The sequence below is a fragment of the Melanotaenia boesemani genome, chromosome 3 (assembly GCF_017639745.1).
Source record: "Melanotaenia boesemani isolate fMelBoe1 chromosome 3, fMelBoe1.pri, whole genome shotgun sequence".
Taxonomy (NCBI): Eukaryota; Metazoa; Chordata; class Actinopteri; order Atheriniformes; family Melanotaeniidae; genus Melanotaenia; species Melanotaenia boesemani.
Genome location: NC_055684.1, coordinates 12354978 through 12372688, shown reverse-complemented (window position 1 = coordinate 12372688; position 17711 = coordinate 12354978). Strand labels below are relative to the sequence as shown.

Below are 17711 nucleotides of genomic sequence, written 5' to 3'. Positions count from 1 at the left end.
AAAACATCCGTCAGGTTAAAACATGAATTACTGATGTAAGCATGCGTTCAGCAGACTGAAGCCACTGAGGCCTGAAGCACAACGAAACACATCTTGGTGCGACATGACCAGTGTTGCCACAGTTAGCTTGAAAAAGTAATCTGATTACTAATTACTCATTTAAAATGTAAATTCCTGATTACTTGATTGTAAAAGTAACTAAGTTAATTTACAAGTTACTTCATTAGTTACTTTCAGCAGCTGACAACACCCCCACCACCTCAACATAAACCAGGTTTACTAGTTTTTAACAATGTAAACACGTATCTCCTGACATTTTAAGTTACTTAAAATCTATTTGCTGAAAAAAATCCATGTTTTAAAAAAAAAAAAACAAATAAATCTTTTTTGACTTCACTAACTTTAATACTATTATTTGACCTGACATATTTATCTGTTAACACTAATAGCAAAACTTAACATTTATAATCTCCATGGTTTATAAATGTAACTATTAAATTCTTTTGAACATGTTTTATGAACATTGAACCTGATGTTTACATGTACAGCAGCAAGGAGTTGCTGTTACTTTAGACTAATCTTATGTTGTAATCTCATGTTAGGAGTGAAACAGTGGAGTTCGGTGAGTAAACCACTGGTTATGTATCTCATTAACAGAAGCTTCTTAGACCTCTTGTCATAAAGTCTATTTCTTTTAGGCGTGCGCACCAAACCGCCCAGACTGAAACGTTGCTCCACAGGAGCACTTGATGGGGTTGGTTTGAAAACTGATGCAGAATCCGAATGTCATAGGCTGACCCCAGGTAGTCCATTACTTCATTTTCTGCAGAGTACAGAGACAGCAAAAAGAGTCTGGATAGCCTAAAAAATAGAATTGATATGTTTATGCCTATAAGGCCCATTAAGTATTATGTCATTGAATTACTTTAATGTGGGACCAACATTATGGATTTAATTTTGTTTTAGGTTACTTACTGACATTTGTTTTTGTTTTAATCTTCCTTTAACAATGATAATAAATATTCTGTTCAATATTCATAGATGATGTGATGCAATAAATTTTAACCATCTTAAAGATGGAACAAACTTGCACTATGGCATCTTGAAGGCCTACAGTCACCCTGGAGAGGGATCCTTTCACAGCCAGGGTCTTCTGCATTAGAGCTTTAAATGCAGGTAGCAAAGCCCCAAAAGGACAATCGCCTTGTAAAATGCCCAGTGCTGCAGTCAGAGGCTTCAGGGTCGTGCAGTACTTGTGCAGGAACTGGTACTCTATCTTTGAAGCACTTAACTCCCAGCTTGGTGCACAGAGTATTCAGCTCACGTGGATTTCTGAAATTTTCTTTACAGCATCAGAAAAGGAAATGCACCTTGTGGATGTTGGTACCAGGAGCTTTCTTTTGCTGACTTCCTCCACTGTTTCTGATGCAAGAGTACATCTACTTGATTTGGTCCAAAGAGCTGTGCATGTTGCTGTGCTGCTCCTATACACAGTCTTGCTCTATGCATTGGTGGTTAAATATTTCTCCACATCGCTTGTAGAAATGATGTTGATGGTGTGTGAAGCACACCTGTGGTGCAGGGGAAGAGGCAGTGGGCCATCACTTTCATTCTCAGCTGAACACATTTCTGACAGATCTAAAAAAGTGACATGAGCTAGAAAACGTGCATCTCTCTCCTCCCTCCATTGTTTATGTTTGTGTTGCTGGCATGATAAAAACGTGACTTGTGGCATACGTGATGTAATTCCCCGAGACGCAAAAAGAAAGCAAATATATGTTTTTACTAAGGAAAATGACAAAACTAGTAACGCACAGTGATTTGGATAAGTAACTTTAATTTGTTTACTGGTTTGGAAATAGTAAGATTAGTCGTTACTGAAAAAGGTGTAGAGTAACACGTACTGCGTTACCTACTTAAGTATGAAGTACTCCAAATGCTGCCTCTGATCTTCAAACTGACACTGTTTTTACAATATGTTAGAACTGTAGAACATCAGCTAAATGTTGGCCACATCAGTATTTTGATTAGGTGAGGATATTGGCTTGAGTTAGTTTTCTCTATGTCATCTATTTCCCTGCCCCACAATGAGTATAGTATTAATAAATATTTATTCCTCCTCTTTAATGAGTAGATAGTTTATTTTAAACATGTTCTATCATTTACATTTACAGCTTAACATTTCCTTCTCATCACATTTCTGAAAAGGAGTAGGCCGAACTATGAGCTTGTATGTGTATACCCTATCTCTACAATACACTATAACACCCCATCTCTATAACACACAACTCAAATCTTTAATTGTACACCAGGTGTCCATCCGGCTTCTCTCTCCTTTCAAATTGTACCAAGAATCTGTAAACTTCAATGGAAATGCACTCAGGCCAAAAATTTCAACTATTTATCCATCATCACTCAAAAGCAGTGGGCCAAACCTGCTTCTAAAGGTCATAATGTTTCTAAATGAACAAATATAGTGTGTAAATGATGGTCCCACAGCGATTTTTCTGTTTGCAGCCACAGGGTAAGGGCCATTAACAAAAAACTGAAGACTCATCTGTCTGTCTGTGCTTTGACACATGCAGCAGTCTCTAACACGTTTCTGTCCTCACTCACTCTGCCTTTCATCCAGTCTTCTGTACACGACCAGCCTTGATGTTCTAGTTTTTCTGAAACTATTTTCACTCTTCAGCATAACTGAGTAAGCAGACGGAGGTCAGCACTGTTGGCAGCAGCACTGCTGTTTGTGTCTCTGGACCACACAAAGTGCTAAACACTGTATTCACACGTTTTGAGGTTCATGAGCCTCTGAAGTGCTCCTCCAGTAAACCCTCTCAGGTTTAAGTGGGTCAGAGGAGTTGTAGAGTCTTTATGCAAATAAAAATCAGGGATTTCAGCTACTTGCAAATTAAATAAATTACAGCCCACCTCTCCTTCATTTCCTTCTCAACTCATGGAGCCTTAATCTTTGTCGGAGTGACCAACGTTTTGACTTTTTCTTAAGAAGAGGAAAAGATAAGACCCCAAATTTGTCCCTTTTTTTTTATCTGAAAGAAAGATTTATAAGCTGTTGAAAATGTTGCAGCTCAGGTCTCATTATTGGCTTTCTTTTTGTTTGTTTTGGCACAAGTCGCTGTTCTGTAGGTTCTGAAGATGCCTATGAAACAGTGTCATTATTTTAATGTATAAAGATTTCAAAAGAGGTATTTTCACACACACATTTAGGTTTAGAACTGATGAGCTTAATCAGGTTGAGATGTTTAAAAACACTTTGAAAACCGCACACACAGTCTGATCAGAGTTCCAGTACGGACAAAAATTATTTTATGTCTGGACTGCAAAACTTTTGTTTTCAACGTGTGGGTAAATGTTTTTTTCACAATTTCTGGTGAAAATGAGCTGCACTCGGTATGTCTCAAAGTGAATTTAACTCCATAGATGATGCAGATGAGGCGTTTGTTCTTTAAGTGTATAAACAACTGATTTCAAAATGTGGTTTGATAGTAAATAAATTTACACCCTTCAAACTTTAAATAATCATAACACACACCTGTATGTCCCAAAGAAATTTTCCAGCACATTTACAGATTGATAAGTGCTTTCAACAATTTGCATTCATGTCTGAAGCCCTCTTTCCGTTTTTTTAGGCCTCTGCCCCAAAAATAGCATTCCCATAATGAAATGAGTACATGTCTGCAATAGTGAGGTGTGTCTGAATATTTTAAGAGATAGAAAATGGAACAATTTGACGAATAAATGAAGATGGCGCACAGAATAAATAATAAAAATTTCAGGCTAGCCAAAAAAAAAAAAAAAAAGATGCAGCTTTAGCTCTAAATCGATATTAGATCATAGTACAACATGTTAACATTATTTCACATTTTCTTTCCTTTTGAGGAGTGTAAAGTCACAGTAAATAGTATCCAAATACAACAGACCACACTCTTTTCAACTGTAGCTGATCTTTGTCTGGGAACTTGGTGGTAACAGTGTCGGTGCAGGTTCTACAAATTCCCCTACACTCGTAAATTGGCCACTTGGTTTTCAGTTTTGGTCGAACTGTGCAGCTTCCTGCAACATGAGCCCACACAGGAGGCGGCAGCGACCTGCCCCATATGCTGCTTCATCTGCTCGGCCTCTTCTCCAGGACTTACTCATTAAGACAAACATGGCTTCATTTAATGGTATACAATAATAATTTATTTTAAGTTTTCTTAGTTGAGAATTCTTGCTGTTTAGCTGTTTTGCTGTCATCATGCCAAATTTAGATTTTTATAAGATTTATTCTTTCCAGGGTTTAACTCGGATAACTAAGAGAACAGTCCGAGTTTGTCCAGATATGATTTTATTTATTCATTAATTTATTAGATAACAAGATGAGTGAGTGAGGGGGTGGGATAAATGCTTAAAATACTAGTTTCCTTTACTTGCAACAAACACCTGTACTATAAACTGGGAAGTTGATTACTGCAGCTTTTATGAGCATTGCCAGCATTCCTTGGTAGCTTGATGTTCATCGTGTGAGGTGGTTTTAAAGAACAGCAGTAACAATCATAAACACCGTTTCATGTTAGTAAAGGCTGAAATAGTAATCATGCAGCAGTCCTCAGCAAGGGATGTGGATTATTTTAGTTCAGTCAGTAATTTTTCCATTAACAGCATCCGCTCTCCCTTTTCCAGCAGCTGAACTTCAATCTGAGTCCAGTTTGTTTTCCACAAGTATGATGAAGTGCATTCAACAAGGAGAGATCAAATAAAAGGTTGATGGACAAATAATTATAATGAAGTTTAGTGATTAGGGTCGTATGTTGCTCCGAGGCAAAACGTGACGGATGATGGGAAAGGCCTGGAGTCTATGGAAGCAGACTTCTTGGGAAACTGTAGAAGGTGGAGTTGGGAGGTGGTGGGGAAGGAGAATGACAGGATGACAAACTGATTGATTTTGTGGGGGGAATAAAAGAAAGCAGGAAAACCAATGGTCCAGGGCATCTGGGTAAAGAGACAGGGAAGAAGTTCAAACAAGGAAAAAAGTGAAGAAAAAAAAAATCCTGTTAGGAAAAAATGAATTAAAGCAGCATTACTGAGCTTTGGGAGAGCTCAGTGAGGTGCCCCATACTGGCAACTAATTCAGCATCCACCCTGCATCCAACCTGTACTCTAAGCTCTCTCCAGCCAGTAAAACTCAGTCTAAAGTAGACTCTGAAGGTTTATCTTTTGCTCCCATGTCTCTTTTTCTTTGCCTCTCTTCTTCTAATGATGTCTTCATATGTTTCTGTGCTGAATCAGCCATAGTGCACTTTCAAAATGGCCAGTGTGTTGATATCAAATTGTGTGTGACATGGTGGCGTAAAGCAAAATGCCGCTGTAAAGTGGCAGCATCCTAAGGGGAAAAAAAATTGTTCAGTGTAGTTTCTCAGCCTAGAGACGCTGCAAGGCAACAACAGCTCCAGGAATGTATAAAATAAATGTCACAATGCCATTAAAACAAGTGAAAACAGACATTTTAAAGGTCAAAAAGTTACATTGTGCTACTTTAGGGAAGAGAACAAGCCTAACAAGACTTTCATGAGAGGAAATGACATATACGTTATGTAGGAATGTAAAGAAAACTGAGGAGCAAAGATACTGACGAACTTAACACATAACACAAAGGTGTTACGAACAGAAAAACAAGACTACATGAGCATTGTGGAAATGGACTGAACAAGGAAAAAATATACAAACTAACATATGAGGTCGAACTAATCGACATGCAGAAGGAAACCAGTTAAGAACTGCAATAATGGGCTGAAATACCAAACATGGACAGAGATTAACACTAAAACATCAATATTGGAGAGTATCAACAAAACTCTCCAGTTTTCTTTGTGATAGAAAAAATAGAAAAGGATCCATCAGAATCGCAATAAAATCTGCTGTTAATCTCGCTCAAAAAGGCAGCCAGACACAGCATCATCTCTTTTATCCTTTATTGTCTTAACTGTTCTTCTTCTGCTCTGCAGGACATGTCAGCTATGGAAGGAGATTTAGAAATCCTACTTGGAGAACTACATGTCAAGATGAAGGGTGTGCACACACACACATACACACACACAAAATCCCAGAGTAGCTCACCGGTTATCAAGGCCACAAAAATCTTCAGGCTTCCCTCCCAACATGTGTTTTTTCTTCCAGGTCTGATTGGCTTCGCTCGACTCTGCCCCGGAGACCAATATGAGGTGAGCTTCTCCGTTCACTTTCATTTGAGTTTTGTGGGCACCAAAACCAAAAACTGTTTCTCTGAGCAGAAAAAGTGGAGAAAGAACATTTCTTCAGACTATTTTACGCAACTAAAAACGTGTCTGGAATTAGAGCCAGATGTGGAACATGATGTCATTTATATTTTTTTATACTGAAGGATAAAGTGTAAAGAGGGAAAAGTGCAGGGAGGAGCTCAGGGTATCGTGGGATTAAACGTATAGCTAATGATCACTTAGGCAGCCCTAACTATAGGCTTTTATCAAAAAAGGAACGTTTAAAGCCTAATCTTAAAGGCAGAGAAGGTGTCTGTTTCCTGAACACAAACTGGGAGCTGGTTCCACAAAGAGGGGCCTGATAACTGGAGGCTCTGCCACAAGTAAACCACAAGTAAACCTCCAGTCTGCATCATCTACATCTACTGTTGTGTTAATGGCTTCCAGTTATGATGGAAATGTTAGCTTCTTTTTTAAGTTGTTACGGGTTGTTACATAGTGAGAAGCTGATGATGTGTGTGGTGGTGTCTCATGACCAGGTGGTGGTGCGTTTGGGCCGTCAAAGATGGAGGATCAGAGGAAGAATCGAATCAGACGACACTCAGTTCTGGGATGAAGAGGAGATGGTCTTCCTCCCATACATACACCATAACTTTGAGATCAAGGTTTGATGACAGGCAACCCAACATTTTACGTTAATGACAGATTTTATTAATGCTTCAAAAACGTTACTTTTAGTCTCATCTTTGTTATGATCATTAGATTTGCTGTGCTTTTGCATCAAATACACTTCATGGTTTTTATCAACAGATTAAACCTCATCATGAAGATTTTGGGGGGTTTTGTTTTAAGTAAGCCCCTAAAAATTTTCCCTCTGTCATCACATTCCAACTAGATGGTTAAAATGATGCAACTCAGGGTACCTGAAGCAGTTGAAATTAAAATGTTGAGCCATAGTTGACATTATATCATTTATTTATTGATTGTGTTATCTACTGGATGTCTTTGGGTTTTTAATCCATGAAATCTGTTTTTTCAGGTGATGGAGGCAAAGGGTTTGGGTTGGCTGCTGGTCGGCATGGTAACATGTGCAAGCGCGGATTTCTTTGTGGTGAAGCCGCAGCTGATGTTGGTGGACATCACAGAGCTGGGAACCATCAAGCTGCAGCTGGAGGTCACGTGGAAGTACGGAGACACTGACACACACACAGACTCTTTGAATCAAAATCCTCTGTTTTCTAAGTCCCCTGACATGAAGCAAACTGATGAGGTGGTGGCAAAGGACAGCATAATGTTGAGTCTAGAGGCATTTCCTCAGCTTGGAAGAAGGTTTGAAGAGATGGTGATAGAGACCAGTGAAATTCCAAGAAAAGAATGTAGAATAAGGGAAATGGATGGACAGCTGTGTCAGGAAATTCCTGTTTGTTGTACAAAATATGCAAAAGTCTCATTGAACTTCGGTCTTGACCTCATGAATGTGGCCCCTCTCTCTGTCCTGCTGCCTGTGTGAAGATAAAATTACATGAATTTCCTTCTTCTCAGGAGAAAGGTAGAACGAAGAGAAAACAAACTGAAATCTGCCCTGCATTCTGACTTCCAGCTCTGAAATTTTACAGAGGAAACCACAGCAACAAACAAGCTCATGCAAAACAATCAGTTTTTACTCCGTTTTACTAAACAAGGACAAACATGATACAAACAACATCTTTTACACACTCATGTCCAGACGTCCTGAAGAATCTGTTATTTTCTTTACTCCGTACATCTAACCTGAGCCAGCTGTTTTAAAGCAGCTGATCTTATACAGAGCCTACAGTACATCATGCTTACATGCACGCACTATATTAAAACACACATAAACACTCTCTGTGGTGCTCTTGCAGCATGACAGATCACATTTCAGACTTTAGAGGAACCAGGTGGAGGACATTTCAGAGACCCTCCCCGGTTAGATGGGAAAGGGCTGCCAGAAACACACTCATAAAACAAAACAAAAGACTCCTGGGCTACACCCACAGCAGAAACTATAAAGTTCTGATGAACTCCTGATATAAAAAATATGCTAAAATTTAGCTGAACAAGAACAGGAGAAGTTAATAATGTGCCTGTTTAAAGCTCAGACTGACAAGAAAAGCTGACGTTTTTATAACGAGTGAAACAATCAGTCAACCTAGCCGAGCATTTTCACTGTAGCACTCCATTCAGTCAAATTCAAACCCAAGAAACCAGGCTGGTGATCATGAACACAGCTTATACAACTGCTGGTAGGCTCACAACATTTGTGTGCATCTTTTTTCATTAAAACTCAGTGTGAGTCTCTACTGTTGTTTCCTTCCCCATTTGTTTATTTTGCATTCAAACTTTAGACTTGGCTCGTGCTGTAAAAGCCCGTCTGCAACAAACAAAACGCCACAAAAATGTGTTTTCTGTTGTCCAACCAGTGTCAGGCCTCTGGAAAAGGGTGATCTCTCTGTTCTGGAATTTCCCCATTGATAAAATAAATACTAAGAAAGCAGCAAATGAGAGTAGAAGTGTAATTTGTGCATTTACAGATCGTAAAATACTGACTGTAAGGTGTATAGTCTGTGCCTATATCACATATATATATATATTTGAATATATATTCAAATGAAGGAATAATTTTCATGAAACAAGGTATAAAATGTCTAATACTGATGAAAAACTATTTATATTTATTGGCTTAATCAATGTCAATATCTTAAATACTTTAGGATATAGCAAAGCTGCCCACTATGAAGCTAGGTTTCATACAAGATGCATGCTATGGCAAACTCTAATACAAGCACTGTGACTCCCATCAAGAACAAATTCTCACAACAGTACAAGTAAATATTGTTCATTTATTCAGCAATAATCTTTCTGTCTAAATGCAAGAAGCTTGAATCCCAAAGTAAGCAAGTTCATGTGTTCCTTGAAAGCAAAATTTTGATTAATTCTACTTAAAATTGCATAATTTTCAGGATTTTTATTTAAAAAGAATCAAAAAAGTTAAGATCATTTTTTATTGATTAGCAAAAAAAAGGACAAAGCTGAGAGACTGGCTGATGATAATCATGAATATTATCATGATTTTTTTTCAAAAATAAACACTAAGGATGTTATGTAATCCAAATATTAAAATGGAATTAAAAACCTCAGTTCTTAGATTAATCCATTTTTGGATTTCAGCCTTTAGTACATCCAATAAATAATTAAATAAGTTTTTTTTTTTAAAAAAACTCCTCTAATATTCTTTTTTGAGATCATGTCAGGACTATACGCAGGTCAGTCCAGCACCCATACCCTCCTCTTCCTCAGCCATGTCTGTAATGTGTGCAGATTGTGGATTTCCTTTTTTTTTAAAAAAAAAAAACAAAAAAACAACATCCCTGTTATATGAGTTGCTTTTATCCCAGTTATTTCTTGGATGTGTTGCAGGGTTGGAAAATAAAAAATGTATTCCAGCAAATTCTGTTAGGCTACAAAGTAAAATAAGAAATATTTTCATAAGTTCATACTTTCTACAATGAAAACTCTGGTGCTTGTAATCTAAGATTGGCCTTTTTTAAAGTTTCTAAACCATTCCAACTATTTTTTGATTTATGGTTGTATCTTAAAAAGAACTTAAATAAAAAGCTTGATGTTCATCATGTATTTGCATCTCCGTGTGCAGTCCGTTTGACAGCACTGAGAGGATGAGGCCGCTGTCTGTCAGCAAGCAGTCGGTGTCCAGCAGGAAGAGTTCAGTTTACAGCTGGACAGCACCTAGCACCCCGTCCTTCACAGAGAAATATTTCATAGTAAGTACACAAACACACACACAGAAAAGAAGTGCTGGTATTTTGGGAGGAGCTGAACAGAGTTTGGTTCATACAGAACGCAAACACACCTGAGTTAATGAGCGAAAGTGATTCACTGCATTGTTTTCTAGTGTCTTTCTTACCTGTTTTAATTTTAGTGCATTAAATTTCCTCACGTAATGGACAATGAAGAATGAATGCATATATATTTGTTAATTTATGGTGAAATCTACATTTTTCTTGCCCAGAACCAGCATCTTTATCCTGAAACCTGTTACCAACACACTAATAAAACGTAATGTTACAGTCTGATATGAAAATACCTTTTCTTGCCTTTCTTTAGTCAATGGTGCGCCAGCTGCAGGATCAAGAGGGTTCCCTTCCATCTCTGCTGCCTAAAAGTCGTCATAACAGAGGAGGCGTGTCTCTGCTCAGCTACCTGTCCAACCCTTCTCACACCTCCATCACGTCGAGCCCTCAAAGCCCACGCACTCGAAGGTTTGTATCAGTGGAGTCCAAAGAAAAAAATCACAGACCAACTTTGTTGTATTAAGAAAGTACAAACAAAACTAGAATTTGGTGCAGCAGAAATAACTAAATAAAAACACCCAAACCCTCAATCAGCTTTATTTAGTAAGACTTTTTTAATGGTTTGGGATACTAACTGTAGTATGTGACAATCAACTCCCCCACAGTCTCTCTCGGGCTCACAGCTTCCCCTCCAGCCACAGCCAAGGCACCAGTCTGGGAGGAAGTCAGACTCAGCTGTCACTTGGAGAGGAAGAGGAGCAGGAGATGGAGGAGAGGATGGATGTGAAGGCTAGTGAGGAAGAGTGGGGAGGTGTATTAGAGACTCCCTCAGCAGCAGGAGAGAATAAATTTGCTTCTGATGCTGCCTTACAGAGGTGAGGATCGCAAAAACACTCAGAACTACTTCTTAGAGTTTATGATAAATATATATTTGATTTTTATTAGTTAAAGAAACCGAGCCATCAGAACGGGAATAATGGGGGTTTAAATGGGACCTTGACACTGTTCAAGCAGGAATAACAACATTGTGTAAGAAATCTGTTAAACCAAGGGTCAGAATGAGGCAGAGATCTCTGACTCTGAAATTCTCTTTACACCCGGTACAGCACACTTTCCATGTAGGAGGTGATATAAATCTGTCCCATTCAATGTCTTCAAATAGTCCAAAAACCTTCATTATTGTTTAAATATGGAGGAAAGCGATACCAGTCAGTTATTGTGAAAGTTAGGGTTTCAGATTTGAGAGATTCTGTGCAGGTCTGGTTACTAGATAATGTAAAAATGTTTTTATTATGTTTCCACCTTGAATGCAGGTCCAGCACTCCGGACATCCTCAGAAAAAACACAGCAGGAGAACCAGACCCTGAGACATACAGTGCATCTGTGCAGCAGGACAACAAGCAGGTGAAAAGATGTTGCAAAACTACTGGAAACACTAACTTGGGTTTTGCGTAAACAAATAAATTACAGCATCTTTAGTGTGTAGGGAGGTTGTTGCATATTTCTTATCACTTGTATGTACCTGCTATTTGCAGGTAAATTGTAATTATTATACATTAAACATATATGCAAAAAGCAGTATTGAACAAAGTAGACTAGTAAAATAGCAAAAATGTTCTATTCACATTTGCAATGTGATGAATGTAAGAAAGTAAATCTGTGAGTTGGTTTCGGGTAGCTTCCCTGTGACATCCGGGCGAAACTATTGTCCTCTCTCTTATTTCATCACTTCTTGCCTCATCAAACTTCATTGTTTTCTCACATTAACTCTAGGTGTCCCCAGACAATCAGGGGTATTCTGCTACAGTCTCCCCAACACCATCCACCCAGCCCACAGTTGCCTCTCCATCCTCACCCACAGCAACTGCAGCTCTGACACCAGGCAGGCCGGGGGTGAGTGGGGCCCAACGCAGGGCTCTGGCCCTCAAGCTAGGAGCCATGATTGCAGAGCTGGAGAAAACACTGCAGAGCCAAAGCTGCACTGACAAGGAGCTGCGAGCCCTGGACCACCAGACAGTGCATCTGGCGACCATACTGAAGGTACCTGTGTATTTCTACGTGAACGCATTTACAAACACATCTGTTAAATAAATAAATAAAAACATGCTTAATATTTCTCTGCTCCTCCAGAACGACCTCTCCCTGCTCAAAAGCTCATCATCAGAGGAGACACTAGCTGTTGAAGAAGTTTTGGAAAGCTTTGACTTCCTGTCACATGACTTCAATGCAGATGATGACACGTCCTGTTTGGGCAGCCTGAGGCTAAAAGACAGCGGGTGCGTTCACAAACAGACAGAGTATACTGTAGCTTCCATTCTGCATCGACTTGTTTTTACACAGCTTGTCTGTCCTTTTTATTTTATCTTCAGCATCAGCTCCTTCCAACAGAGCACTCTGAGGAGTCTTGGCCTCCTCTCTCAGGACAGCCAGTCGGCTTCTGAGGAAGAACTGGTTTTTGCCCCACTGACTTCTGGGAACTGGGGTCTTGACCAAGCTCTGGAAACACACCTGGATATATGCTGCATCCTGTTGCAGGTAGGATGCTCATAAGTTGCCATACATCGACTGAATGACAGCTCAGATCTTAACAGGAATATTTTATCTGATATTGAAATACATTTCAGTCACTATTTGTACCTGAATGGTTAAAATGTGGTTTGAAGTACTTCTTTAGAGCATGAGTAGCTGGCTTTCATCATGAAGATGAAACTATTTAGGGAGCAGTGGCACTTCACTTATTTCTTATGTGGATGTATTATGCATTGAAAAACAACTGGAGGTGTCATTTTTTTTTTCTTCAACATCTCAACGGCTCTTTTTGTATCAGCTTTAGCAGTTAAAATATTTGTAATATTTTACTTTAAAGTTTGGTATAATTGTCTTTTCCAGGTGTTCCTGGTTTTGTTGTTTGTCTCCTTGTAGGTGATCCTGATGATTATCTGCTTTATCTTCTTACAGAGGTCATACAATGTTTTCTGTGAAGTTTAACAGGTGTAACAGCTGGTTGTCTGGTTTTTCTGTCTGTATTTTGATTCTATTGTTGTTGCTGTTGTTTTCTATGTTTTGCATCTTTGTCTCGTCTTTCTTCTCTTTCCTCTATCAGAGGCTAATAGACACAAGATGGCATCAATCAGACTGTAATTCTGCTTGCTGTGATGGACAGGACAAGTTTACAAAAGATAAATTAATTGACATTTTTTAAATGTCAATTAAATTTAAAAACAAAATCATAGCAAATATTTAATACCCAATATGGAAAAACAGCATGTTCACAACCTGTTTCAGAAAAGTTAGTGTAGGGATTAGGAAGAGAGAAATATATTAAAAACATTTTTGATATAAAATCAGCTGTTTAATTCAGCCAAGCTAAGATAAGGTTCCTATAAGTTAAACTGCTTAAAAAGAAGCTGAAATTTTAATCTTTTTTTTATATATATTTAAAAAAATTGGGTTATGGTGATTTTATTTGTAGACCATGTCTCATGTTTTCATCAAGTCATGTAGACAGCCTTTATTCTAACAAAACATTATGACACTTCCTGTTACCTCTTTTTAGTTGACTAAATTTTAATTACACCTGGTCAGAAATAAACATGAGTGTGTGATCATTTTATCGTCAACATTTAACTTTAAGTGATCATATAACCATTCGTTTTCCTCTGCAACTGGACACTCGTTTGTTCTTCTACATGTCAGACTTAAGATTTGAGCTCTTCCCCTCTTTAGATATAAATTATAATTCATTTGAAGCTGCAGGGTCAGTTGTGCTGTGTGAGCCTTCAGGAACCACTTGATGGCAGGAAAACCAAATTCCCCAACCTGTGTTTGGTTTATCATAAGAGGAATTTGTTTGAGGAAACCATAGCCACAGCCATTGCCCATTTCCCATTTGTATTTCAAAATCGCACAAATGCGTGTGATTTTTTTCCTCAGATGATAAAAACTGTTGATTTCGGGCCATCTCAGAGGGAGTTGCTGGAGGAGATGTCTCACCAAGCAGAGGTCCTGGACAGAATCAGCTGTCTGCTGCTGGAGAAGAACAACAATCTCACAGCTCAAGACAGTCAGTGGGAAAAAAAAAATGCTTAACTGTAATCTGACAATCAATGCAATAAATAATAGATTTACTGAGGTTCAACCTGTTTCATGCTCCTCTCTCCTGCAGTCCTTCCTAAGGCCCAGAGGTCGAGGGATATTCTTTTGTTCTGGGAGGAGTGTGTGAACAACAGTAGCTCTCCTTTTTATTGCCAAGTTGACAGCTTTTCCAGGTCGCTGAAGAAACGATACACACACAAGGTGAAGGCCAAGCAACCTGGCCAATCAGAGAAAGGTACAACAGCTCTACAATCAACCACTCTGGGTTCCTGAGCAAGGCCTTTAACTCCCCAACTGCTCACTGGGTGCTGAAACATGACAGCCCACTGGTAACATGCAGACTAAGTTCTCAGTTAGGATTAATAAAGTAAAAAATATTATTAACCTCAGAGGCAAAGTGGACAAAGTGATTAGAATATGGCTTGAAAAGGGTTTCGAATGCATTTGATGATGAATATAAAAGGGAAGCCTTCTATGATTAGCAATAATTTTGAATGAGTAGGTCATACTCACTGTAGTGTCAATGCACAACAAAAATAATAATTAATTTATTGGACCATTGATCTAGATTTATGTTTATTTTCTATTTAGTCCATTTCAGTCCTCCAAAGCACTCTGCGGGGTCTTTAAAAGGAACTCTTGGCTGAGCTGAAAAGCCTTGTCCCTTTCCTCTGCAGTGTTTTCTCAGCTCCTGCAGCAGGTCCAGGCAGCCTGCAGGGTGGTGCCCAGCTGTCGGCCTGTCTGCAGCCCAGAGAGAGTCACCATCTTCCAGCTTTCAGTGTATCTGAAGCGCTGGAGCTTCCAGGAGCTCGGAGAGCACATCTCCCGCCTCTCCAAAGAAGGTAAAGCTTTCATTTTTAAACCCTAAACAATCCAATAGTTCCCTTGAAATGGGAACAAACCACATATATTCACAATTTATCAGTTTTTTTTTCTTCAATATGGATCTCCCTTTTTCATTTTAGTGGATGTTAAAAATATTTACCCAATGAAAATTTTGAAAAAAAAAAACCTCATGAATCAAATTAAAGTGTCTGCAATAATTAATGGGATCTAATTTAATCAACGTTGACAAAGCAAAATTCAGACCAGTAACAAGACGGATTTGTTCCAGTTGCTGTAATGTAAAATGGCCACTTTTTCCCAGCTTCTTCCCAAGTACTGAACACAAAACATACAATATTTCTTCTTAGCTGAACCTATCATAATATTTTGTCTCCTGATTTTTAGCTATCCACATATATAAGAAAACTGTGCACAGTAAAAGTAATATGTTGTTATATAAGCCAAAAAATTTCCAACTTAGTAATATCATCTGATTTAATCTGCCATTTACCGTAACTGAAAGCTAAGTGTGAGGATGATATTTTAGCCTTCATTGGACATTTTGCTTTAGGCTCATTGTGAGCTCAGCTGAGAACAGTTTAAGAGCGTCTGACACCAGAATGATTTAGAATCACTTGTGAGAGCTCTGTAAAATATAATAATAAAAATCCTCTCTCTATAAATTTCAAAGAAAGATGTGACTCCCAAAATATAAGGAGTGAGGTACATGTAAGTGTGTTATTCACTGTTATTACTTGGTGTGTTTCAGAGTACATCCTTTCAGCACTGAGGAGCCCCAAAAGAAGGCGGGCTTTAAATAAACTGCGAGGGCGGAATATCATGGAGCTCCTCCCACTGGGATGTACCCTGCAGGTGCTTGCTGCCCTGCAAATTGATTCAAACCACAAAATCTGCAAAGCTGCCTCCAACTGCATCTGCAGAGCTGCTAAATGCAAGGCCTTCAGGAACAAGGTCATCGAAACAAATATGTTACACAACTTTTTGAAGAATTATGTCAGTCTATTTGAATTTACCCAAAAGGACTTCTTTGATAATAAGAAGTGTTATCAAGGATCAGGATCTTTGGGAGTAGGTCTTCCAGTGCTAGACTTCATGTTCTTTATGTCCATATCTGTCAAGCAAAGTTGATGAAAACTTTGTTGGGAAAAATGACAAAAATTAAATTTAGCAAGAGGCTACATAACAAATATAAACAGAATAAAGGTATAAATAAAGGTACAAATATAAACAGAACAAATGTATTTCAGGAAGGAAGATATTTATTCTCTAAAATTTACTTGTAACTTCTATAGTCGCTTCATAGGAACCTCTTTGCAAAAGTTCTTTCAATCCATTTTTATTGTATTTTCACAAAAAAGAAAAAAAACCTTTTTAGCAAAATTAAGGAATTTTGTTTTAAATGTTTTTAATAAATGTTTCTGGAAACATGATTAATATCTTCAGATATCATCATTTTGTGTCTCAATACAAAATCATAGACTAGTAAAATATTCTCAGACCTGTCAAAGTTAAGCTGGTTAAAAAAATGAATGCAGATTTACCTACACTCAGCCTCATAGCCTTCACTGTAAAGCTAACATACTTGTGTTAGCTTTACAGTGGACCATAGCAGCATCACATTCAGATTAAGTTGGGTTGGGGGTCAAGACTTTAAGAAGACATCCAGTGAGAGTTTAATAAGCTAGTGATTGTTTGGGAAAAATCAGTTATTTTACAGAAGACGAATGGCAATGATTTTCACAGCTGAATTCTTTAGATGTCCCTTAATTTGTCAAGACAAGATACAGTTTAACCAGCATTTCAGTTTGTCCACTTAATGTAGCAGGAAGTTAATTAATTTTATTCCCATCAGTCTAAGCTAATTGAGTCTAATTTAGTAAAATTTAGCATGCTAATAGCTTAAAAGCTTAATTTTAGAACACTTAAGTCTTTTTTTTTTCAATTTTAATATCACAGTATCTTCAACATTAAGATACCAGATTTCCTCTTTTAAACTTTTGCTAAACAAACATCACAAATAACCCATCTATTTTGATAGTGCTGACCCCTTTCTCAAGGCAGTGGTTTGGAAGACAATCTCAACTGCTGCTCAGTCAGATTCATGCTATGCTCGTCTGCTATACTGTTCTAAACTAGTATGGCTGCTAGTACACTAACAACTTTACTAGCGTAGCATTTAGGTCAGTTTATGTTGACGTCTCCTGTAAGCAGGACTTTGAAAGACAGTCTGAAAAGCTGAAGTTCAGATCCATGCTTTATTATACTCGGCTGCTATGCTAGATATATTGCTCTGCCATGTTTAGGTGGCTGTTAGTATGCTAACAGCTTTATGTGTTGATCTTCTCCTTTAGGCGGTGGCTTACTACACAGAGAGTCTGAAAAGCTCTGATGTTCAGATCCAACATGGCTCCTGCTTGGCTCTTAAATGCCTTAGAGTAAGTATCACACATTAGCTCCTTACAGATACTGAAACGAATACATTCAGTTTTCATAATCTGTGTTTTTTTTGGGGGTATTTCTGTGTTTTTCAGGCTACAGAGAGTGTGGACTACATTGCAGATTTATGGCGCTCACCTGATGAAGATCTTCGTAGCACTGCTAAAGAAACTATTCTCTCCTTTGGTGCAAACTTGAACTATTTTCAATTCAGAAAATTCATTAATTTTTACATTGTGTTTATAGTTTTAGTTATACTTTTTCCTGTTTA

At 38.2% G+C, this 17711-nt stretch overlaps 1 protein-coding gene across 4 annotated transcripts in view; it reads left to right on the top strand.

Annotated features, from left to right (window-relative positions):
* ripor3 (RIPOR family member 3) overlaps nt 1-17711 on the top strand; it is a 71192-nt gene that overhangs the window by 52430 nt on the left and 1051 nt on the right. For 3 of the 4 annotated variants that reach the window (XM_041981123.1, XM_041981122.1, XM_041981124.1), the window contains 17 exons: nt 6003-6066; nt 6175-6218; nt 6773-6898; nt 7273-7418; nt 9907-10033; nt 10377-10531; nt 10729-10938; nt 11377-11467; nt 11837-12103; nt 12194-12339; nt 12433-12598; nt 13997-14126; nt 14229-14393; nt 14836-15000; nt 15753-15955; nt 17356-17439; nt 17536-17626. In XM_041981123.1, coding sequence (XP_041837057.1) covers nt 6003-6066; nt 6175-6218; nt 6773-6898; nt 7273-7418; nt 9907-10033; nt 10377-10531; nt 10729-10938; nt 11377-11467; nt 11837-12103; nt 12194-12339; nt 12433-12598; nt 13997-14126; nt 14229-14393; nt 14836-15000; nt 15753-15955; nt 17356-17439; nt 17536-17626 — 2380 coding nt within the window. The remainder of the gene's footprint in view (nt 1-6002; nt 6067-6174; nt 6219-6772; nt 6899-7272; nt 7419-9906; nt 10034-10376; nt 10532-10728; nt 10939-11376; nt 11468-11836; nt 12104-12193; nt 12340-12432; nt 12599-13996; nt 14127-14228; nt 14394-14835; nt 15001-15752; nt 15956-17355; nt 17440-17535; nt 17627-17711) is intronic. The other variant, XM_041981125.1, reaches the window with a different exon arrangement.